General features: G+C 40.1%; 1 protein-coding gene across 1 annotated transcript in view; it reads right to left on the bottom strand.

The window, feature by feature from the left end:
* LOC131220157 (receptor-like protein 15) overlaps positions 1 to 25544 on the bottom strand; it is a 53924-nt gene extending 28380 nt beyond the window's left edge. Inside the window, exons 1-3 of the mRNA XM_058215123.1 lie at positions 25146 to 25544; positions 3702 to 4052; positions 3480 to 3554 (exon numbers count right to left, since the gene is read on the bottom strand). Coding sequence (XP_058071106.1) covers positions 3480 to 3554; positions 3702 to 4052; positions 25146 to 25500 — 781 coding nt within the window. The 5' untranslated portion in view covers positions 25501 to 25544. The remainder of the gene's footprint in view (positions 1 to 3479; positions 3555 to 3701; positions 4053 to 25145) is intronic.
* Between the last annotated feature and the right edge of the window lie 743 nt (positions 25545 to 26287).

Here is a 26287-nt window from a genome sequence, read left to right as displayed (position 1 = left end):
AGTTCGGATCCATACCTACCCGGACTGATCCGATCCGTAATCCGATCCAATTGGATTCGATTTGACCCGATCCGGAGCGAATGAACCACATGCATTTCACAGTGGGCCCCCACAGAGTTTACTCAGTACTTAGCTGGTGTACCACACACTAGCTATATAGCTGCTGTAGGTATGTGTCGTGTGCGAAGAGGGTACTGGCGGACGGATTGGCTACTCCCCCTAACACTAGCCTATGGTTGGTGGTCAGTGCTCTGTGGACCCCACCATGATGTATGTGTTTCATCCATTCCGTTCATCCATTTTATAGATCATTTTAGGGCTTTATATAAAAAAATGATAGCGATATAAATCTCAGGTTGACCACACCACAGGAAAACAATAATGATTGGATATCCACCATTATAATCCTCCTAAGGCCCACTGTACTATTTATTTGACATCTAATCTATTGATTAGGTCATAGGGACCCAGATGAAGGGAAACAATAAATATCAGCTTGATCAAAAACTTTTATGGCCTCCGAAACGTTTTTAATGGTCAACAATCATTCAACACTGTTTCTTATAATGTGGTCCACTTGAGATATCGATATACCTCATATTTTTTCTTCTAATAACATAAAATGATCTATAAAAATAGATGGAGGGCATGGATGAAACACATACATCATGGTGGCGCCCACAGCACCGACAACTAGTGGCAAGGGGAGTAGCCAGTCCGTTTCCAGTATAGCTGTACTGGCATCTGGCCTCCTCGTGCTCCGGGCGCTCCTCAAGCTCCGAGTTGTACGAACGGTTTAAAGGAGATCAAAGTTTTATGGGCCCTACAATGATGTATTTATTATATCTACACCGTTCATATATTTTTATAGATCATTATAGAGCATTATTCAAAAAATGAATAATATTCAAAGATCATCTGGACCACACCACAAATAGCAGCAAAGAATGATTTTCACTGTTAAACCATTCGGGTGGTCTACTAGATAGTTAGATCTGTCTTATTTTTCGTCTCAAGCCTTAAGACGAGCTTGCCAAATGGATGAACGGTTTGGATATAACACTTACCCCATGATCAGACCCACAGAACTTGCTAATGTGGATACATAATTCGAATTCGCTTTGTGCAGGCAAGTAACCACGATTTCGTGAATAGCAAGTAATGTCGAATGTTAGATAAAAACATGCACATAGTAGATTGAAAGTTCTTTCAGAGCTATATAGGGCCCACCTTGTTGTATATATTTCGTCTAAGCCGTTTATCCATTTTGAAATATTATTTTAGGCATTGAGCACAAAAAGGCGGTATATTAAAAGTTAGTGTAGACCACACCATATGAAACAATTTGATTAAATTCATACTACTCAAATCGTACCTAATCCGATCCGCTCGTTTTCCTGACCGAGTCAGACTCGGTTCGGGTCAGGCCAACCAGGCATTGGATCAGTCCGAATCAGGTGACCTGAATCCGGTCTCAGTTCGGATTGAGTTCGGGTCTAGCCATTGGGATTTCGAATCGAATCGAGTTGGACCTAATCTGATCCGATCCGGACCGATGCCCAGCTTAGAGGCGGATTTCCTTGAAGGCTTTAGTAGGAACTAAAGTATCAGGGATGGGATTCTAGGTGAGCCCACCGTGATGTTTGTGAGAAATCCATCCTGTCCATCAGTTTTTTAATATCATTTTAATACATTTAACAAAAAATGAAGAGAGTCCAAAACTCAAGTTGGCTACACGAGAAGAAACATGGGGATATAATGACCACCATTGAAATATTTGTATGGCCACAAAAGTTTTGTATTAGGTTAGGGCTTTTGCATTTCCATTTCATACCAGTGGTAATTTGGGTGGTAATGACCTCATGAACGGTTTGGATGGAACAGAAACATCAAGGTAGAGCTCAATAATGTTTCAATGATAGTCATTTGTTTCCCCTATGTTTCTCTAGTGTGCCCCACTTGAGTTTTGGATCCGCCTCGTATTAGTCACATGTCCTAAAATAAGCTAGCAAAATAGATGAACGGGATGAATTTCTCTAAAACGTTGTAGTGGGCCCCACCTAGCATACCGTAGGAACTTTCGACTAAAGGAAATCCGCGCCCCCCTGCGCTCCCTCTGATAAGACGGGGATTTCCTGCCAATGGCTTTTGCAGGAAGTTCCAGTGTGGGATGCAAGGTGGGGTCCATTGTGATGTTTATGATAAATCCAACCCGTCCCTTCATTTTTAGAGATCATTTTAAGACATGTGACCAAAAATTAGGAGGATCCAAAACTCAACTGGGCCATACAAGATGAAACAGTGGGGAAAGGAATTCCCACCGTTGATACCTTTCTAGGCTCCGCCTTGATGTTTATATGCCATCCAAACCGTTTATAAGGTCATTTTTATCAGGATGAAGTGCAAACACTGAAAACTTAGACCGATACAAAACTTTGTGGCCATATAAATATTTCAATAGTGAAAACTAAATTTTCATATTTTTCATCTCTTGTGGCCCATTTGAGTTTTGGATCTTCCTTATTTTTTCTCACATGTCCTAAAATGAGATCGAAAAAACGGATGTACGAGTTGGATTTCTCACAAATATCACAGTGGGCCCACCCCGGAATCCTTTGAGCAGGAACTTCCTGTGAAAGCTTTCACAAGAAATCCGCCTCCCATCTGATAAAGGTTACAAGGCAAGGTATATCCGAGCACGCCAGCGAGGGCACAGCTGCCCTGCTTTGACGGAGATGAGTGTTGGCCAATCCTTGTTCCAGAGAGCCTGTGCAGCCAAAACCTCTGTACGGCCCACCATGTTGTCCATCTCACATCCACTCCGCCCATCAGTTTCGCAAAGTCTGGTTAAGATGTGATTCCAAAAATGTGGCAGATCCAAAATTCAAGTTTTCATGGATTGGGAATGGAAACACCGACCATTAAAACCTTGCTGAGGCTCATGCTGATCCTTATATTCCATCCAACCCGTTCATAAGGTAACTCCCATTTGGATGTAGGAAAAACAAAAATATCATTCCGATCCAAAACTTCTATGGCCCCAAGGAAGTTGACTGTGGGTGTTAAATCCCCAGCGTTTCTTGTGGCATCTCTCACTTTTGGGCTCACATCCAAGGGAGTGGATTTCATACGGACATGTGGTGGGCCCCACAGAGTTTTGAGTTACACAAGCAACATGTAAGAAGGTTGCACGCACCTCGTGTCCTGCTTTAACACATCTTCATTAAGGATAACGAGAGCAAAAATCATCGCTAGGAGGGTAAATTATTATCAAAATCCTCCGTAGAAAGGTACAATCATCATTTTCAAAGTTAAAGATTATTATCACACAAAGATGTAATATATTTTCCTACTAGTGGTGGCATGAATAATGTCATGAAAAGCATATCTCAGAATGTGAATTTTCAAATGCCATTTTCAGTTGCATGTGAACGACACTTAACTATAACACTTATTAGAAAAGATCCAAGTGCTCTTACCTTGCAGAAATACGGAACCATTGAGTCCATTATATCCCAAATCCAAAACCTCCAGTTTGCTCAAGCTGGCCAATTCTATGAAGATTTAAACAATTAAAAAAATGGCATTAGAGTAGGAATTTGGAGATGTGAGCGAGGCATGACCATTAAATAAAGTTCAAAATATTATCTAAACTAACACTATCAATTTTGGTTTAATTTCTTTACAGTTAATCAACTTACCTTTTGAGGGGAAGCATCCTTCCAAATTATTCCCACTTAGATCAAGGCTCTTGAGGGAGGAGAGTGCGCCCAAATATGGTAGAATGCTTCTGTTTAACCGATTCACCCCTAGGTCTAGCTGCTCTAGGTTGCCCAATCTTGACAACATTTCAAAACTTGTATATAAAATTATAGGAGGTGAATTCCCCATCACATCAAGACTGCTGTGTGGAAATCCAAATTGATTGTAGCCCAGAGACAGACTCTTGAGGGATGAGAGTGAACCCAAATATGGTAGAATGCTTTCATTGAACAAGTTAGAGGTCAGGTCAAGGTGCTCCAGCTTGCTCAATCTCGACCATCTTTTGAAACCTGTATAGGATGACGTAAGTCCTGTGTTTAAGGCCTCTGCTTAGAATAGGGGAAAATCCTAACCATTCTTAATCTTACATGAAAAATAAAATAAAATTATTTCCTCAAATACAGCATGCATGGCCAAGGGTAAACACTTACTAGGGGCCTTTATTCCTAACATATGACAGATTGAGTTGTAAAGATTAAAAATGTTCCCCTGTGTATTTGTGGGAGAATGCCTCAAATCACAACAACTCTGTTTTTGGTTTTTCCAATCATCATCATCATCAACTCAATTAAATTGCTGACTTATTTTCTCAAGTCCACCTTGAAATTGTCAGAATTACAATTCAGGACTCATTGGTTAAGAAAGCCAATCATAATCAACTTAATTAATTTTATTTTTTAAATTGTTGGCTTGTTTTCTCAAATCCACCTTTAAATTGTCAGAATTACAATTCAGGACTCATTGGTTAAGAAAGCCAACGGGTTTTCAATTTTGGCCATTTCCAACTCTTTTGACCAATAATTGCAGTTCAATAATAAGTGCTCCAAATGGAATTTTAGTGTTGCAAACATACCTTGCCATCTCCGCCTGAATTCAAAATGGCACTGTTGAGTGTGTTTGGATGTACTATCAAATTAAATTTCAATTATTAAATTTGAACTCCATTTTTGCAATGTATAAATAAAATAAAATGGCTGAAAGAGCAGACGTAGTTGCAGATCTTTGTGCTGTCTACCATGTTTTATTTATATGGAACATCTACCCGCTCCATCAAGTTATCCTCGTGCTGCTATGATGTCGGGCCAAAAGCAATGGAACAATGGGAATCGGATGACAATGATAAGTTTGTGTATGAGGGTACCATGATATGTATCTTTAGTCAAACACATTAGTTAGGTGCAACTCAGTAAGATGAAAAGAAGATATGAAATTCTTCATGATTCAAAACCCAGGTGGGCAACACCACGTGATCTTAGAGATTTTAGGGGAAATTTTACGTCGAGACATGGAGGAGTTCTGTACAGGAAAATTTGAAATGGACTGAGAAAATAAGTGGCTTCACCCGATGGATGGCAAGGATTTTACGTATAAAACATGGTGAGCCACTCAGAGCTTGTTGTTTCTTGCATTCTGTGAAACAGTGTTATTCATGATTTGATGTAGAGCGGTAGTGGACACTTTCATGTCCAAGATGGACCAGAGAAGGTTCGATCGGAGGCATAAGTGATTAGGACCATCAGAACCTTAAAACGGACATATCTCCCAAACCGGAATGAGTTATTCGACATACCATATATAATTTTGGGGATAGGAGAAGCTACTTTAGCCAACCAACCCCGCAACGCCGGGTTGCCACGCCGAATTTGTGAGATTCCATCAGATCGATGGTCGAAAGTCCATTTTAATTTCATTTTTACTATTTATAGTAAGTTTTAGTTCGATCATAACTCTTGATCCTTTGTGCTTTAGGAATCGTGCTCAACATGAAAAGCGCTTAGAAAAATTGGGAGAATAACGTGGTTAGGCCAAATTAGACACTTACTATTTTTGGCCGAAAACCATGAAGTCTAGTAGAAATCACATTTTTTAGTGAGTTTGAGTTGGAGTTTGATTCTGAAAATTCCTCCTAAGTTTGGTATCACTATTTAAAGGATTGCAAATTTGCTTTTATCATCAATTAATCTATTTTTGAATTTATTAGAATTTATTTCTATTCTTTCTATTTTTCCTCGTGGTCTGTGGATTCAGTGTAATTATCTCCTTGAGCAAGACGGTGATCGACCTCGTCACGTCCATCCTTGCATCATGATTCCACTTGGATGCCACTTATTTCGCAGGGCATGGTTGGCATGTTTTATCTAATTTAATAAGAGCTATTCTAATAAATTTCTTCATACTAGCTCTTATTGTAAAATAAGTTCATTTAATAAAATTACTTTTTCATAATTGAAAAGAGTTTTTATTTGAAATAATCATATTTGGTAAAGCATTCAAATAAGAACTTATTTAAAGGAAAGTTGCTATGATTTTAAAAAATTGCAATAACTCTATTTCAAATGAGCATGCTCCTTCATTCCTTTCACCTTGGATGTTGGCCATTGCACGTGGATTGTATGTCATGTGGAGTGCACCTTTGATGTGGACAGTCCATGTGGGTCAAACATTTGAAGTGGGCCATGTATTATGCGAGACCTACTTTGAATGTAAACCATTCATCATTAGGGGCCGACCTTTGATGTGCACCATCTATTATGTGGGGGCCCACCTTGATTTAGGTCATCCATTATGTGGGGGGCTATGCACCTTGATTTAGGTCATCCATCATGTGGAGCCCACCATCAATGTTAATTTTCCTTCATGTAGGTCACTTGAATGTCCACTACCCATCAAATGGAGCTCACATTTGATGTGTCCCTCGTGTGGGCCCTACCTTCAAAGTGGGTTGTCCATCTTGCAGACCATTCATCATTAGGGATGACTTTTGATGTGAAATGTCCACTATACGGGACCCACCTTGATTTGGATCATCTATTAGGTGGGTCCCACTTGATATAGGTAGTCCATCATGCGAGTCCACAGTTTAATGTAGAGCATTCATTATATAGGGACCATCTTTAATGTGGGCCATCCCTCATGTGAGGCCCATTTTTGATGTCCACTATCCATCGTGTGGGGATGCCCCTTCCATGTTGATCATCAATCATGGTGGGCTACTTTGGATATGCGTCTTTCACCATATTGGGCCACACTTTGATGCGAGCTATCTATCATGTGAGGCTTACTCCATCCTTTATCTAGGTCCACCTTAATGTGGACCATTAATCATGTGGAGCCCCACCTTCAATATGGGTTACTCATCATGTGGGCCCTCCTTTGATGTCAACTTTGCATCATGTGGGCCCATCTTCAATGCCACCACCGATCACATGTGTTCCACCTTTCATGTGGACTGTCCATCATGTGGGTTCCACCTTTCATGTGGACCTTCCATCAAGTGGGTTCCACCTGGTGTATATCGTCCATCATGTGAAAGGCCATCTATCATGTGGGTCCCACCTTTGATGTTAGCCTTCCATTATGTGGGCCCACCTTGATGTGTGTGCCATTCAGCATGTGGGGCCCTACCTTCACTATGGGTCCATCCTGTGGGCTACCTTAGAGAGAAAGACAGAGGGAGATGAGAAGCCACAAACCAGAGAGTGAGAGGAAGATATAGCAAAAAATAAAATATGTGAAGGTAGTTTTAGTATTTTTAAATTTTGATAAAGCCCCAACCTTTACCCACTTAAGCTCAATAAGATCTAAAAAAAGTGAACCATCCCTAGCTAATGGTAGGACTTATTTTCTCATTTCTAGATAAATAAATTTTATAATTAGACATTTACCAAACCATCCAAAAACTTATTTAAATAAGCCAATAAGCTAGTATTCATAGTCATGTCAATCACCTCCTCAGTCTTAGTAGGGTTAGAGTAATCCATGTTACCCAAAGTGAGGCCCATCGCCAGGTTCATATCCAACCGTCTTTCTTTTTTGGTAGCTCACTAAAGGAAATAAGCCCAAATATGAGGAAGATTCAAAATTCAGGTGTATTATGCCTTAAGAAGCAATGGGGATGAAAACGCCCAATGTATAAACTTTTTTGTGGGCAATAGAAATTTTGCATGAGCATAATATTTTGATTTTCCTACATATAGTGGGAGTCATCCTATGAATTGGTTAGATGGCATAAAAAGATCACGGTGAGCCATAAGAAGGCTTCAATATTGTCGGCATTTCTATCCCCACTATTTAATTCTTAATGTGATAAGGTGTGGCTTACTTGAGTTTTAGATCTCCATCATGTTTGGGCTCATGTCCTAAAATAAACTAGTGAAACTGATGGACGAAGTGGATATAACACAAACATTATGATGGGCTACGTAGAGCTTGGGTTATTCGATTCCTGCAATCCCACCATACAAAGCAAGATTTACCATGCGTGGAGGCCAGTTACGTGCAATACATGTGATACCTATCTCATGTAATCCATGTGATACCTGTCTTGTGTAACACAAAGCTTTGTGAGGTCCACTGTGATGTCCAGGTGAAAGCCACTTACCAAGTTATGTTAGCCATTGTTTACACTCATTTTTGGCACACCTACATGGATTAATAAGACTTAACCACATGATGTCAGCACGGACCTAATGCTGACAGAATCATACTCATTCCTGAAGATATCTTTTGCCCTTTACCCTTCGCGATACGTTTCCCATCATAAATGAGGTGCCACAAAACCGTACGCATGCTTTTAAGAGAAATGAAGCAACAAATGACATGTAACTCTAATTCGTGTGGCACATGACCAAAAAACCCACGAAGGTAAGGATCCTTTCATATATTTGGATATGCTCGCTATGGTCGTCCCTCACAATCCTTTTAAAATGGGAGATTTTCCTAAAGACATTCAAAGCTCTAGTGGTGATTAAAAAGATTCTGAATATATGAAGATGACCAATATATGATGATATTAGAGTCAAAAGAATGAGACTTGATCAGGATCTGGTGGATCCAATTTCCCCAGTTCCACGAATATTCAAGGGAACAATAGGTCATGAGTGCAGATAGCTCTATCAAGTCAGATTTAGATATAATAGTGTCCTAAACAAATCCTTGAATATACACGACCACGTAAAAGTGGAGATCTGAAAATGAGTTTTTGATTTACGAAGATCTCATGTAGGAAAAGAACATCAGAAGGTCGTGGCTGTTAAGGATCTTAGACTAACAAGTAAACGCGATGAGAGTTTTCCCACATCCAAAAGCTATAAAAGGAGAACGCGGTGAAAAGCTCGAGGCCCTTGTCAAACACAATATATCTACATAGTCTTTATTTTTATCTTTCTATCATAATTTTTATGACCAAGAGTAGATTAAATGTCCGCGACCATCCATTGTCAGATTCCTATCAACTGAATTCTTTCGTAGAAGATTAAACACTTAGTTCACATTCTGCTGACTATCTGCCTAGATCATCCGATCATACAAAAAAATCATATTTTTATCTCTTGTTTTACTTTATTCTTTAGTTTATTTTGACACTCTGTCGATTGTAATGGTCATCATTCACAATAAAAGCAACATTGTTTTAGTATTCTTTTCTTTTATTTGTCCATCTTTATTCCTTTAAAAAATATATTGGTTGCAATTATTGGTGAAAGAAAAGTCTTGAATGTAAGGTAAAATTATTCAATCAAGAAGGACTAACCTCTACCCTTATGCAAATCGCCTAATCGTTGTTACAATGGGTGATTGTGAAAGCGTCTGGATCCTCAAATCTAGTCTTAATCGGTGCATCAAAGCATTGAGGGCACCAACATTCAATCAAGCATTAAGTTGAGTATGACTCCAGCACGCTCACACTTTCTAATCGCAGACGTTATCCGAGTAAAGGCCCTTGCTCACATGTGTAGCCTCGTGTTTGATTGAATTACACATAAAATTTTTGGTAAGCGCAGTGGGACCCGGTAAGCTAGCGTTAGTATTTATCAATAAATATGATGCCTCCTAAATTTTTTTTTTTAAATGTAGTTCTATTGATGGCGTTGTAGAAGAGCAATAACACTTGGGCTTGTAGTTCGAGCCCATAGTCAAGTTGATACATGATCATCTTCTCAACTGTCTTTGATGACTTTTCAGTACATTTTCTCATAATGGAAGAACATATGTAGCAGACTGCCAAAGGAATCAATGTATAACTAAAGATATTCGAGAGATTAGTTGAAGGTTTCCTCTAGAGACTTCCAATTAGTAATATTAAGCCCCCCAATCATCCAATTGAATAAGAGACAAAATGACCAACTGAGCTACATACAAGAGCAAGTCAGACCGAACCTCGAAGCCAACCTATATTTGCATTAGTGGTGGTAGTAAGGAGCGACCAAGATGTTCAATCTTATGATCAGCTAGAATACCTTGACCGATAGAATCATTATGTTCATTAGGGGCAATTCCCAACCCATGTTGATAACACAGGGTGAGCAACCTTTACTTGGTCCAGTTGTTCAAAGTGGTTTTCAAGGGGCCAAATACCAAAGGAAGACCCAATCGTTTGTCAAGGGTATCACAAGACAGACACATGGGGAAAATCTCTGACCGGTCCTCTTGTCTAGAACGACTATTACCAGCTAAAGGTTCTTGGGGGGGAAACCTTTTGCTCCCCCTCCCCCAATGGTTATCGATCACGTGGCGTAATGGACATATATTAGGCAATTTGAGTGACACCTCAGTTGAGTAGAACTATCAGGCCTGCAATTGCTGGTTGGCGGGGATGATGTTATATGACTCATTTAAGAACATGGGGTCCAATCAAACGACCAATGAATTGCTCCGCTGATTTATAGGAAACCATACTTTGAGTGGGTTAATCAATATTATGAGTTTTCCAAAGATTTCAAGTTCCCTACGTTCACACTTTTCTCTGGAGAAGGTGAGACGTCTACGATTAAGCACATTGGTTGCTTCACCATGCAATGTGGTAAGTCGTCTCTTAATGATTTTTTAAAACTCATGTTGTTCAGGAATTCTTTAACAGCAACCACTTTCACATGGTACATAAACTCTCTGCTATCTCAATCTAATCTTGGAATGATATGGACGAGAGGATTCACATACAGTTTCGCTGAACTGAGCCTGAGGTATTCATAACCGACTTGTTTAAGCCGTGAAAACTGTCTGATGAGATGATCATCATTTCATTGCTTGGTTCAACTATGCCAAAAATCATTGTCCAGTGATTCTCCCTAAGGCCGAGTTTTTGGGCTCACCTTATAAGGCATGGGTTTTGAGCTTCAAAAGCAATCTGAAGGCATGTACATTGAACATCTGTTTGAGTTGTTAAATGGGGCAATCTAATACAAGAACATCTTCCAAAACAAAAAATAACGAATGAGCACATCCAAGGACACATCTTATCATGACCTTAACTATTAGTTAGTTATAGAGAAAATACTCCTCACATGGTCAGATGAAGACCACGGCACCTGTTACGAGGCAGCCATGGCCAAGATAGTTGGCACACGATTCTGTGAGTGCTATGCCCTGAAAAAGGTCGAGTAAAAGGCCTCACCCTATATAAACTCAAGGAAAGGTTCTTATGAAACTCTAAGGTAATATACTTTTGATATCTCTATTGCCTAGGAGATGTTAGACATTCTATTGGAAGCCAAGTTCATCACGCTTCCAAACCACCAAAAGATTCCATCAACCAAGGAATTCAAATAAGATATATATGTCAAGTATAATGGAACTAAGACTCATTCTACTAAGAATTGTAACATGTTTAGGAATATAGTGCATGAGAACATGAACAAAGACCTCTTGAATTTCTCAAAAAAGGAGGTGATGGGAATTGATGTAGAGCGGGTCGCGGACACTTTCATGTCCAATATGGATCAGAGAAGGCCCGATTGGAGGCAGAAGTCATCAAGACCGTCAAAACCTTAAAATAGGCATATCTCGCAAACTGGAATGAGTTACTCGACGTAGCATTTATGATTTTAAGGTAGGAAGAGCTAATTTATCCAACCAACCCAGCTATGCCGGGTTGCCCATGTCGAATTTGCGAGATTAATTCCATCAGATCGACGTTTGAATTTCTTGTTTATTTTCATTTTTACTATTTTTAGTAAGTTTTGGTTTGATTGTAACTTTTCATCTGTCAGGCTTTAGGAGTTGTGTCCAACATGAAAAGTGTTTAGAAAAATTAGGAGAATAACGTTGTTAAGCCACGTAGGAAACTTACTATAAATATTAAATTTACTATTTATTGTAAGTTTCAAATTTTAGGGAGTTTTAGTTGTAGTTTAATTCCGAAACTTCTTCCTAGGCTTGGTATCCCTATTTAAAGGGTTGTAGACTCGTTTATTCTATATATAAATTAATTTACAAATTTTCATGAATACTATTTCTATTTTCTTGCTTTTTCCTTGTGGATTCGAGTAGTCTCTGTGAGGAGTCCAGAGAAGCTTCGTGGATTTGAAGTAGTTATCCCCCTGAGGAAGACAATGGTCAACCTCATCACGTTCATCCCTGTGATAATTGGTATCAGAGCCAGGTTTCCTCTCGGGCCGATGGCAAACAACGAAGGTGTGGACTAAAATCTTATGGACGGTGATCCTGAGACTCGTTATCTTTCAGAAAGAATGGAAGCCTTCCATCGAGAGAGTCAGTTGATCATGCAAGGGCTACAGGCAACCCTCAACTGTCTTGCGAACGTGTTACTTCCGCTCCGAGCCACCACATTTGGTTGTTGTATGACACAACTCTGATTTTCGTAGAGCACTTCTAGTGGTAAATCGTAGGGTTATACCAGATGATTCAAGTTCTAGCGACTAGGACCTTCATGAAGGCTTTACCCGACGACCAATCCATGGGGGCAATCATCTAGATCGTGCTGAAAGAGACTATCGAGGTAAGGCCGAACTTCCTACTTTTAACGATTTATTATGTATAGAAATTTCCTCAATTGGTTAGCCGAAGTAGAAAGATATTTTGATTACATAGACGTGTCAGAGCATAAAAAGGTAAAATTAGTAGCGTTTAAATTAAAATCTAGTGCTTCTGCATGGTGGGAGCAATTACAACTCTCACATGCCCAACAGAATAAGGCGCCCATCTCATCATGGCCACAAATGAGACGCTTTCTTCGATCATGATTCCTTCTTAGTGATTACGAGCAGATATTATTCCAGCAATACTAAAACTGCCAACAGGGGAATCGAACCATCACCGACTACACCGAAGAATTCCAACAGTTGGCAATGTGAAATGACCCGTTAGAAACCGAATCACAGAAGGTAGCATGATTTATAGGTGGGTTACGATCGATGATTCAGGACTGAGTTTAGATGCACCTAGTCAGGACCGTGGATGAAGCGGTTCAATTGACAAATAGGGTAGAAACACAACTTGCAAGAGTTCTTGATCGGCCGTATCCTTCAACTCGACCTCCCATGATGAGTCCCATGCAGGATCTAATGCTGGCATGAGGAAAAGAACCAGTAGGAGAACAAACTGTGATATGGGGAGCGACTCATCTAAGCATCAACGTGTAGCACCCACAACAGTGGGCCCGAGCAGGATTCCAAATCCTTACGTTTAGCTAAGGTCGAACAATTGTTGTTGTTATGGCCAACCGAAACACTTATCAAACACATGTCCTCAATGCCCCACAGTCCACTTGACCATAAACAAAGGGGGCACTGAAGGTGAGGGCGCAGAAGAAGACCCTGGTTTTGATGAACATGAATAGGCCGCAGAGGAAGGAGCAGATGACATTGAATGAACGGGCGAGGATTGTGACGAATATCTAGTTGTGAGGCGATTATAGTACACCCCACAAAAGGAATTACATCCACAACGACACAATATATTTCGTACGCGGTGCATTGTCAATGGCAAAGTCTGTGTTGTAATCATAGACAGTGGCAGTAGCGAGAACATTGTCTTAAGAGCGATGGTGGATGAGTTGTAGCTACCAAACACAAAATATCCTTCCTCGTACTCAATTGGCTGGGTAGAAAAGGTGAACGAGACTAAGGTAACTAAACAATGCACTGTCTAGTTTTCAATTGGCAAAACTTATAAGGATCAAATACTTTATGATATCGTCAATATGGAAGTATGTCATATGTTACTCGGTAGACCATGGTAGTTAGACCATGATGTGACCCACCGAGGACGAGATAATGCTTACATCTTCGTCAAGGATAGCCAAAAAATAATCCTTACCCCTATTGCACCAGAGAAACACCTCGAAGCTTCTAAAGTGGAGGGGAGCTCCCTCTTGACCATTCGAGATTTCATGGAGGAATCCAAGGAGGCCAGCGAGGTATACGTCATAGTGGTAAATGGCAAGGAATCGAAACCCTTAGACATTCCCCTAAGTTTAAGGCCTTTCTTGAATGAATTTTCAAAAAAAAATGGCCTAAAGATTTACTTGATAGATTGCCCCCCATAAGGGACAACCAACATCACATAGGCCTTGTCTTTGGGTCTAGCTTGCCCAACCACCCTCATTGTTAGGTGAGTGAGAAAGAATGTCAGATTTTGCAAGCAGAAGTGAAGGAACTGATCGATACTAGTCAAGTCAAGAAAAGCATTAGTACATGTATTGTGTCAGCTCAAGAGCCTAATGCCAAGTACAAGAAAGGGCTAATAAGCATAGGCATCAAAAGTTATCTCAGAATCATGAGCCAAGTCCCTTGAGTAACTCGAGGACTAGTTTTTTCCAAGTAGAGGGGTCTAATGTAGAATGTTTCACAGATACATTCCTAGCATGGTTGGACCAAAAGAAGGTGGACGGTAAATTGATCATAACTTTTGATCCAGGTATCGTTACGGTGCACCAGACCGAGTATGAAGAACCGAAGCAGCACGAGAACTCGAGGACGAATTCTTTTGAACTGGAGGAGACTGATGTAGAGCGGGTCGCGGACACTTTCATGTCCAAGATGGATCAGAGAAGGCCCGATTGGAGGCAAAGTCATCAAGACCGTCAGAACCTTAAAACAAGCATATCTCGCAAACCAAAATGAGTTACTTGACGTAGCATATATGATTTTGGGGTAGGATGAGCTACTTTATCCAACCAACTAGGCTAGGCCGAGTTGCCCATGCCGAATTTGCGAGATTCCATCAAATTGACAGTCGAATTTCCTGTTTATTTTCGTTTTTATTATTTTTAGTAAGTTTTGGTTTGATTGTAACTTTTCATCCATTGGGCTTTAGGACTTGTCCAACATGAAAAACGTTTGGAAAAATTAGGAGAATAACGTGGTTAAGCCACATAGGAAACTTACTATAAATAGTAAATTTAGTATTTATAGTAAGTTATGAATTTTAGGGAGTTTTAGTTGTATTTTAATTCCGAAACTTCTTCCAAGGCTTGGTATCCCTATTTAAAGGGTTGTAGACTCGTTTATTATAGATATCAATTAATTTACGAATTTTCATGAATACTATTTCTATTTTCTTCCTTTTTCCTCATGGATTCGAGAAGTCTCAGGAGTCCGGAGAAGCTTCGTGGATTCGAAGTAGGTATCCCCCTAAGGAAGACGATGATCAACCACATCACATTCATCCCTGAATCAAGAATTAATTGAGATCCCCTTCTCAGGGTGGCGAATGACAACATGTTCAAATTGAGATGATAACGACCTATGGAAAAGCATGTGGAAATGGTACACCTGATCAGTTGACCACATGCGCTACAGGTTGAGATACGGTCAGTCATTACTAAGGGTACTGATAGTCCGACATCGTCCATAATAACCAAACTAAGCATAAGCAAAGGGCTCACCCCTAGACCTAAAGGAAAGGTTCATTTCAAAGGGAATAATCATCAAAGTCCGATTACCTAAAACCAAGGATAAAGGAAAAGTGCCAATGGTCAACCAAGACCCAAAAAGCTCGAATATTGTTAAACCTTCCTGGAATCTCATTCTACACGAATCCCTCGTCTGTCATACTTTTCATGAAAAGACAACTCAAGGAGGGAACTATATTTTGTATTTGATGTCTTAAATCTAATCAGATTCTGCGCGGATTTTTCGCACAACTGCGAAAGTGCGGGATTTGTTTCCGATTTCATGTATGATTCTTTTCAATTTTGTTTGGGATTCTTTCTAAAACTATATATATGAGTGTAAACAGGATTGGGAGGTATTTTAAGGGATTCTAAGGCTTTCTAAAATGGTTCCAAGGTTTCTAAAAGGGTGGAACAAGGGAGAGATTTGAGGATTGCTCAAGTCTAGTAAGTCCTTCCTCTTTGTAATTTTTGCTTTCATAGTGAAGATCTGTTGCTTTGTGCCATGGTTTTTTTCCAAAAGGGTTTTCCACATTAAATCTCTGTGTTCTCTTGTGTTTACTTAGTGCTCTTGGATTGTTATCCTAGATCCATCTCTGTATGATTCCGCAGTCTAAAACCCAACAAATGGTATAAAGAAATTGTTGGGGCACAGATATGGATCTGTAGGATTAGCATCAATGGGAAATGCCAAGTTTGATATTGAGAAGTACTCAGGTAAAAATAATTTTGAGTTATGGAAGATGAAGATGATTAGTCTATTAACCAAGCAATGCAAAGATAAGGCTCTTGAGGAGCGAAAATTGACTATGAATGACGAAGATTGAAATACTCTTGAAATGAATGCTTTAGGTTCCATCCGTTTATGTCTCACGGATGAGGTTCTCTACAATGTTTTGAAGAAGAAAACTGCGGCTAGTTTATGGGCGAAGTTAGAGGATATCTATGTGAAAAAATCCTCTGAAAATTGCCTACACTTGAAGCTACAGTGGTACACCTTCAAGATGGCAGAGGGTAGAGATTTAGAGGCCCACATCAGGTACTTTAATAAATTGGTTTGCAAACTACTAGATATGGAGGAAGTGATCAAAGATGAGGAACAAGCGTGTATGTTGTTAAATTCTCTTCCGGCATCTACAAGTCATTTAGGGACACAATATGCACCGCAAATAAAATCATGAGTGTCGACACCGTTATCTCAGCCCTTCAAGGGAAGGCTATGATAAAGCTAAACAGCGGCATGGGGACATCTTCCGATACACTGATTATGAGGGACAGGAATACTGATCGAGGGATAGGATCTTCAAGACCTATGTCCAAATCCAAGGGCAAGGGCAAAGTAAAATTAAAGTGCTGGAACTGTGAGATGACTGGACACATGAAAAATGATTAATATACTATTCCTAAAGTGAAAAAAGAAAACTCAGAGGCTTCTTCCAAGGAGGCCAATGTTGTCACATCTGATGAAGAGACAAGTGGTGGTGATGTTCTATCTATGTCCATGATTGGTCACTTGCATGACAATCATAAAGATGAATGGATCCTTAACACAGAAGCATCATATAACATGACTCCTCATCGGAGTTGGTTTGCCAGTTATTAGGAATGCGATGGTGGACTGGTTTTTATGGCAATGACAATGCCTGTAATGTTATGGATATTTGTACAGTGAGCATCAAGATGTTTGATGAGATGAAGCATACCTTGACTGATGTCAGGCACATTCTTGATATGAAGAAAAGTCTGAATTCTCTCGATGCACTCGAAGCTATAGGGTGCAAGTTTACTGGTATTGATAGTATTCTTAAAGTTTCAAAAGTGGCACTCGTGGTTATGAGAGCATAAAGGCATGGAAACCTTTACAAGTTGATCGGGAACACTTCAGCAGGTGGAGTAGCAGCAGCTGTTACAGATTTCACGTCTGTACATATGTAGCATGCTTGTCTGGGCCACATGAGCGAGCGGGTTATGAAGGTACTATCTGATCGTTGTTTGACTCCAGCTTTTAAAAATTTTGATTTAGATATATGCGAGTATTATATATATGGTAAACAATCTAAATTATCTTTTAAATCTAGAAAACATGTATGTAAGGGAGTGTTTGATTATGTGCACTCTGACGTATGGGGGCCATCGCCAGAGGTTTTCATTAGGGGTCATGATGGTTTGTTTCATTCATTGACAAATACTTCAGGAAAGTTTGGGTTTACTTCATGAAACATAAATCCGAAGTTTTCACCATATTCAAACAATGGAAGGCAACGGTGAAAAAACAGTGAGCGAAAAATAAAGGTTTTAAGGACTGACAATGGTGAAAAATTTACTTCCATAGAGTTTAATGAATATTGCAAGGATGAAGGGATCATCAGACATAACACAGTGCGCCACACGCCCGAACAAAATGGTGTGGCTGAGCGGATGAATCGAACTCTCTTGGAGTGGGACCAGATGTATGTTAAGTAATGCTACGTTGGACAAGGACCTATGGACAGAGGCCGTTAACACGACTTACTATTTGGTGAACCAGTACCCGTCTACTGCTATTGAATGTAAAATCCCAGAGGAAGTATGGAGTGGTCATAAGATGGACTACTCAGATTTGCTCATATTTGGTTGTAAGGCTTATTCTCATGTACCGTCAGTTGAGAGAGATAAGCTAGACCATAAAGCCAAAAAGTATATCTTTGTTAGCTATAGTGTTGGTGTGAAAGGTTACAAGTTATTCAACAAGGCCACACGCAAGGTTATCACTAGCCGTGATGTTAGATTTGATGAAAGTTCTATATTCCACAAGAATGATTAAGAGGAGCAAGAGAAACCAGAAAGGTTGATCGTAAACGTCCAGATTGACACAGATGTACAGACAGAGGTATAGGAGAAGGTGGAGCAGCCACCTGTGAGAAGAAACCCACCACGTGATCACAGGTTACCGACAAGATACATGGACGACTTTAATATCGCATATGCCCTCATTACAGATGAGGAAGACCTATCAAATATTCAAGAGGCTCTTGATGAGCCTGATGCAGAAAAGTGGAAGGTGGCTATAGATGATGAGATGGACTCGTTACACAAAAATCACATATGGGAGTTGGTGGAGCTTCTAGTGAGCCGAAAAGCGATCTAATGCAAGTGATTATTCAAAAGGAAACAGGATAGATACAAAGCAAGGCTGGTAGCGAAGGGGTATGCTTAGAGAAAAGGAATCTACTTCACAGAGATATTCGCGTCAATGGTTAAGTAAGTGTCTATTAGATTCGTGTTAGTGCTGGTTGCCCAATATGATCTCGAGCTAGAACAGATGGATGTCAAGGCTGCTTTCCTGCATGAGGAGTTGGAAGAGCAGATCTACGAAGTTAAAGGGGTAGAGAAAAAGGTTTACAGGTTAATGAGGTCATTGTACGGCCTGAAATAGTTGCCTAGGCAGTGGTATAAAAAATTTGATTATTTCATATTGAATAAAAAATTTACTCAGAGTGAATACGATCATTGTGTCTATTACAAGACACTGAGTGATGGCAAATTCATCATCATAGTATTGTATGTTGATGATATGTTGATTGCCTGTCATGATATATCTGAAATCAAGATACTTAAGACTCAGTTATCAGGGACATTCGAGATGAAAGATCTAGGGGCTGCAAAGAGGGTTCTCGGCATAGATATTCATAGAGACAGAAAGAGGAGCAGGCTTTGGTTATCATATGTAGAATACCTTGAAAAGGTGTTGATCAAGTATGGGATGGACCAGGTAAAGCCGATGAGTGTTCCCCACGCGGTTCACTTCAAGCTTTCCTTAGAACAATGTCTTAAATCAAATGAGAAAAAACAGGTTATGTCTCATGTGCCTTATTCAAATGCGTTTAACAGTTTAATGCATGTCATGGTCTGTACAAGACTGGATATTTCACAGGCAGTCGGTGTTGTGAGCTGATACATGTCAAACCCGGCAAGCAACATTAGGAAGCTGTGAAATGGCTACTTTGATATATTTGAGGTACAAAAGACTACGTCTTAACTTTTGAGAAGACAGGGGCAAAGTTGGTAGGGTATGTGGATTCAAACTACACAAGTAGTGTAGATTTCAAAAAGTCAACTTTAGGTTACTCGTTTGTATTAACGGGTGAAGCAATTAGTTGAATGTTGAAGCTTCAGTCAACCGAAGCAGAATATATGGCAGTGGCAGAAGCATTTAAGGAAGGTGTCTGGTTAAGAGGCATGATAAATCAGTTGGGGCTTCAGCAGGAGGCTGTGCCGGTTAATTGTGATAGCGAGAGCGCTATTAATTTGGCTAAAAATTTTGTTTATTACTCTCGTACTAAACACATTGATGTTCGTCACCACTTTATCCGACAAGTGCTTGAAGAAGGAGACGTGACTCTGAAGAAGATTCACACCAGTGTGAATCTAACAGACATGCTCACCAAGGTCATTTATATAAAGAAGTTCAAGTTTTGTGCAACTTCTCTGAGCTTGGCAATGGCGTAAAAGGAAGACGGAGTGTGCACGAGAAGCATTGATGAAGCCATGATGCGAGGTAAAGATAAGAGAAGAGGGCAAGGAGCTACATGTTTGAAGATTGAAGACATAGTAGAGATTGTTGTATTTGATGTCTTAAATCTAATCATATTCTGTGCAGATTTTTCGCACAACTGCGAAAGTGTGGGATTTGTTTCCGATTTCGTTTATGATTCTTTCCGATTTTGTTTGGGAATCTTTTTAAAACTATATATATGTATGTGTCAACAGGATTGGGATGTGTTTTAAGGGATTTTAAGGCTTTCTAAAAGGGTTCTACGGTTTCTAAAAGGGTAGAGCAAGGGAGAGATTTGAGAATTGCTCAAGTCTAGTAAGTCATTCCTCTTTGTAATTTCTGTTTTCATAGTGAAGATCTGTTGCTTTATCACATAGTTTTTTTTTTTCGAAAGAGTTTTCTATGTTAAATCTTTGTGTTCTCTTATATTTGCTTGGTGCTCTTGGATTGCTTGGTGTGATTCCGCAGTCCAAAACCCAACAACTACATGGTTCAATAAACCCCGACATGTGGCTAAAACGCCACCAACACGTGGTCAGGTTATTGTTTGACAGCTGCCCGGTCAACAATCAAAGCAACATAGCATGAAGAAAGCAATCCTCGGCAAAGCAGTCTGTTCCAGAGAGAACAACAAGAAAGACGCCTAAAGGGCTAGCAAATCAATCGTGGCAGCCTGGGGTCCTGACCTAGATGCATGTAGTTGCCCAATCTGGACAATATTTCAAAACTTGTGTCTCGAACTCTAAAAGAGTTGGTGTTTAGATACAAACTCTTAAGGGATGAAATGACATCTAAATATGGTAGAATGCACTTGTGTCTTGAACTTTAAAAGAATTGGTGTTTAGATACAAACTCTTAAGGGATGAAATGGCATCTAAATATGGTAGAATGCTTCTATTGAAGTGGTTACAACTCAGATCAAAGTGCTCTAGATTGCTCAATCTTGACTATCTTTTGAAACCTGCGTATGGGTGACGTCTTGTGTTTAGGACCTGCTTAGAACAAGGGAATAATCCCAACCGGCCATTATTAATTTTTCATTAAAAATAAAATAAAAATATTTACTCAAAAACATAACATGGCCAAGAGGAAACACTTAAGAGGCCCCTTTGTTTCCAACACTCTCCCTTCCCTTAAATCTTGTGTTCAGCATGAAACAGATGGCAATGCTATAGTGAATTGAGATAGAAAGGTAAAAAGAATGTTTTCCTATATTTATGTGGTAGATGGCCTCAAATCCCAAGAACTCTCTCTGTTTTTTTTTTTTTTCACTGTCATCGTTGAAGCCTTATATCAATTGGTTTTTATCAAGCCCACAACCACATGACCAATGCCCAATCCATGGAAATTGTTTTAGTTTTCTCCTCTGTATTCCAGTAGGAGAATGTTCTTCAATTTATAAGTGTAAAAGTTCTAAGGTTGGTCAGGGTCAAGGGACGCATGGGAGAGCTGATGTGTGTGGCTTATTGGGTTGGGTTTCAAGTGACGGTGGCCCACTATATATAATGTTTATTTTATCCATGCCGTCTATCCATTTTGGATTATTATTTCAGTGCATGAGCTAAAAAACAGAGTAGATCCAAATCTAAGTGGACTACACCATGGGAAAACAGAGATGATTGAACGCCCACCATTAGAAACTTCCTAGCGGCCACTGTAATGCTTATTTTGCAATCCGTGTCCGTTTGGAAGGCGCTGTTGCGAATTTCGGTGGGATGAGAGTGGCGCGGCTAATCCATGGCTCAACTGCTCTGATAGGTACACGTCGCGTGACAGTGATGGTTAGCTTGATACCAACGGCACATTTTACTTGAAAAGTTTCTCTCTTTATGTGTTTGTTGAATATCCAGGCACTCCATCTGTTTTTTCATCTTATTTCAGGGGGTGTTTGGCGCATGGAATTGGGAAGGATTAGGTGGGATGGGATAAAAAAAAAACGTGCTGGTTAAATATGGGGATTCTCGCGTTACCATGGGATAAGCTTAATTCCATGCTATGTTTGTAATACGGTGGTACATTGAATGGATATACCCACCATCATTTGAAACTATTGAGAATAACACGTGTTATATCCAAACCGTTCATCTGTTTTGTAACCTCATTTTATGACATGGGCCTAAAAATGAGGCAGATCCAAAACTTATGTGGCCCCAAAGAAGTTTTCAACGGTAGGTATTCAATCCCTGCTGCTTTCTATGGTGGGGTCCACTTGAGCTTTAGATCTACCTGATTTTTTGGCCCATGCTCTAAAATGATCTCAAAAAATGGGTGGACGGTGTGGATATAGCCCACACATCATGGTGGAACCTACACAACTTGCTAACATTGAGTGGAATTGGCACGGACCCAATGCAATCCCTTCTAATCTAATCCAAGCTTTTCAATTCTTCCCAAACATTAAGTGGAATTCGCACGGACCAATTGCAATTCCATCCCACTTAATCCCATCTAATACCATGCACCCAAACGCCCCCTTAGGGCGTGTTTGGGCAGTGGGATTAGAGGGGATTAGGTGGGATGGGATTCATCCGGTCATGTGCCAATTCCGCTCCGTGTTGGGAAAGAATGGAAAAGCTTGGAATTAGATTAGATGGCATTGCATTGGGTCCCGTGCCAAATTCACTCAATGTTAGCAAGTTGCATAGGTCCCACCATGATGTGTGGGCTATATCCACACCGTCCACCCTTTTTTTGAGATTATTTTAGAGTATGGGCCAAAAAATCAGGTATATCTAAAGCTCAAGTGGACCCCACCACAGAAAGCAACGTACATTGAATACTTACCGTTGAAAACTTATTTGGAGCTTTGGAACTTTAATGGTGAGGCACTCACTGTTTGCTGTGGTATGGTCCACCTGAGATTTGGATCTGCTTACCTAAAATGAGCCGTTGAAACGGATGGATGGCGTGAATATACAAAACATCACGAAAGTGGGCACCACGGTAAGGGTATCACCGTGGTCTGGCCCGAGCAACAATCAAAGCAACATAGTACAAGGTAAGCAATATTCGACAAAGCAGCCCGTTCGAGAGAAAACAGCAAGAAAGATGCCCAGAGGAGTAGCAAATCAGTCATGGCAGGCCAGGGGTCCTGATCTAGATGCACTAAGTTGCCCAATCTGGACAACATTCCAAAACTTGTGTCTGGAACTCCAAATGAATTTGTGTTTAGAGACAAACTCTTAAGAGATGAAAGGGCATCCAAATATGGTAGAATGCTTCTAGTGAAGCAGTTATAGCTCAGATCAAAGTGCTCAAGCTTGCTCAATTTTGACTTTCTTTCGAAACCTACTTATAGGTGACATCCTGTGTATAGGACCTGCTTAGAACATGGGAATAATCCTAACCATTACTAATCTTTGGTTAAAAATAAAATAAAAATATTTACTCAAAAACATAACATGCCCAAGAGGAAACACTTAAGAGGGCCCTTTGTTTCCAACAGGCTTCCTTCCCTTAGATCTTGTGTTCAGCATGAAACAGATGGCAATGCCATAGTGAATTAAGATACAAAGGTAAAAAAGAAGGTTTTCCTATATTTATGTGGGAGATGGCCTCAGATCCCAATAACTCTGTTTTTTTTTTTTCGCTGTTATCATTGAAGCCTTAATATTAATTAAATGTTTCCGCTTGTTTTTCTCAAGTCCAACTTGAAATCGACAGAATTACAATTTAGAAGTCAGCCTGTCGAGTGCGTTTGGATGCACTATCAAATTGAATTTCAAAACCTCTGTGGGTTCCACCATGATGTATGTATCTTATCCACGACGTCCATTCATGTTGCAAGCTCATTTTAGGGAATGAGACCAAAAAATGAGACAGATCCAAAGCTCATGTGGGCCACACCACCGTGGAAACCTTCCTAGTGCCCACTTAGGATGTTTATTTTCCATCGGACCTCTTCATAAAGTCACGTAAACCTGGATGAAGGCAAAACAGAAAAATCTGCTTTATCCAAAACTTTTGTAGCTCACTGGAAGTTTTCGACAGTAGGAATTCAATCTCCACTGTTTATGTGGTGTGCTCCACTTGAGCTTTGGATCTGCTTCACTTCTGTGATGATGATCTAAAATGACCTGGAAAAATGGATGGACTGCATGAATGGTTGGCACTAGAGGATCACTACAGAATCTGAGTCCTCTCACCTCCTCCTCTCTCTTTAATCACTTTATGTTAAAGCTAAAGGTGGCTTCTTTTGACCGATCTCCGACGACAAAAGCCCTTAAAAAAATAATAATAAGTAGAAGAAGAAGAAGAAAGCACTGAAACCTACCTTTGTTTTTCACCGCAGTTGAGCTTATAATACGACAGAAGAATCAACAAGCATCTCAAAATGTGAAATTTCAAATGCCATTTTTATATGCATGTGAAAGACTCTCAACTCTGCATCTATCAGTAAGAACTATGTGATTTTACATTGCAGGGATAGGGAGCCATTCAGTCTCTTATATTTCAAATCCAAAACCTCCAGATTGCATGTTTGGAAGTGTGACTGAGGCATGGCCACTGAATCCATTTCAAAATATTGTTTTAAACTGATGTTATCAATTTCGGTTTAATTTCTTTACAATTGATCAACTTACCCTTAGAGGGGAAGTGTCCTTCAATATTATTGTAGCTTAGATCAAGAGTCCTGAGGGATGCGAGTGAACCCAAATAGAGAAAAAATGCTTTCGTTGAAGGAGTTAATTAAAACTGAGGTCAAGGTGCTCTAGGTTGGGCAATCTGGACCATCTTTTGAAAAGTGCATATGGGTGACGTCCTGTATTCAGGGCCTGCTTAGAATGGGAAAAATCCCAACCATTCTTAATCTTTCGTTAGAAAAATAAATAAATTTCCTTCAATGCATCATGCCGAAGAGGAAACACCAGGGGCTTTTATTTCCAACACACTGCGTTAGATCTTTTGTTCAGCATGAAACAGATGGTGATGCTGGAGTGAATTAAATTGCAATGGCTAAAAATGTCCCCCCTGTATTTATGCAAGAGAAGGCCTCAATTCCAACAACTCTGGTTTTTTTTTTTTTTTCTCCAAGTCATCCTCGTTGTCATTGAAGCCCTGTTTTTTGAGGTCCAAATTGAAATTGACAGAATTACAGTTCAGAAACGAGAAATCACTACATACCTTGACATATTTGCAATTCAATTTATTATGACATCTGATGGCAGTCCTGTTTTAAATCATCAAGGAAGAATGTTAAGATTGTAGGAGTGAAGGTACCTTCATGACCAACCCAACCAGCGAGTTGATTCCCGGACAAATCGAGGCTCTGCAGTTCTCCAAAGGATAGAAGTAAGTCGGCATTCAGATACCATTCTTCCAATTCCCATTCCCTTGTAAGACTGAGAGAAATTTTAGTCACTCGGCCTGTCGCATTGTTGCACTTGATTCTTTCCCAACTACAACAGTCAGTCCCATCCTCCCATGTAGGAAGATAAGACCCATTCGGATAATTGATGGAAGCTTTGATCTCCAAGAGAGAAGTCCTCTCCTTGTCCAAGTACCCAAGACACCCATGACTATGGTACTGAACAAAAACCAAAGCCCACAACCACATAACCAATGCCCAATCCATGGAAATTGTATTAGTTTTCTCCTCTGTATTCCAGCAGGAGAATGTTCTTCTATTTATAAGCGTAAAAGTTCCGAGGTTGGTCGAGGTCGAGGGACGCATGGGAGAGGTGATTGTACTCGACACTGTAATGTTTATTTTGCATTCAAGTTGTTGATTACGTCACACATATGAAGTTTGATCCAAAACTTTGTGGGCCATAAGAAGCTTTTAATTGCAGGTGTTTAATTACCACTCATTCATATGGTGTGGTCCACCTGAGATTTGAATATTCCTAATTTTTGGATTCATGCCCTAAAATGAGCTGGCAAATTGGATGGACGGCAGAGATAAAACATATACATCAGGTGGATCCCACGTACCACCGTCAAGCATTGTTAGTATGCAATCGGTATCTGTTTGGAAGGCGCTGTTGAGAACTTCGGTGGGAGGAGAGCGGCGGGGGCTAATGCACGGTTCAACTGATCTGACAGGCACACGTGCCGAGCAGCGTCACTTTCCAAACCGCGTCCCCGAACCGCGTCCGTTAGCTTAATATCCACGGCGCGTTTGAGTGACGCGAAGTAAGTTCCTGGGAACTTAGGTGGAGCCCACAGAGGTTTTGAGACATCCATCCCGTCCATCCGTTTTTTGAGCTCATTTTAGGAGTTATAGACAAAAATGAACCGGATCCACCACTAAGGTGGCCAGAAAACCTGAGGATTGAACGTCCACAATTAAAATATTCATGGGGCCATAGAAGTTTTGAATCTGTATAATATTTGTGTTTTCAGTTCATCCCAATAGGAAT

The sequence above is a fragment of the Magnolia sinica genome, chromosome 12 (genome assembly GCF_029962835.1).
Source record: "Magnolia sinica isolate HGM2019 chromosome 12, MsV1, whole genome shotgun sequence".
NCBI classification, from domain to species: domain Eukaryota; kingdom Viridiplantae; phylum Streptophyta; class Magnoliopsida; order Magnoliales; family Magnoliaceae; genus Magnolia; species Magnolia sinica.
Note: the sequence above shows the minus strand (reverse complement) of the source record. Positions and strands in the feature narration are given on the sequence as shown.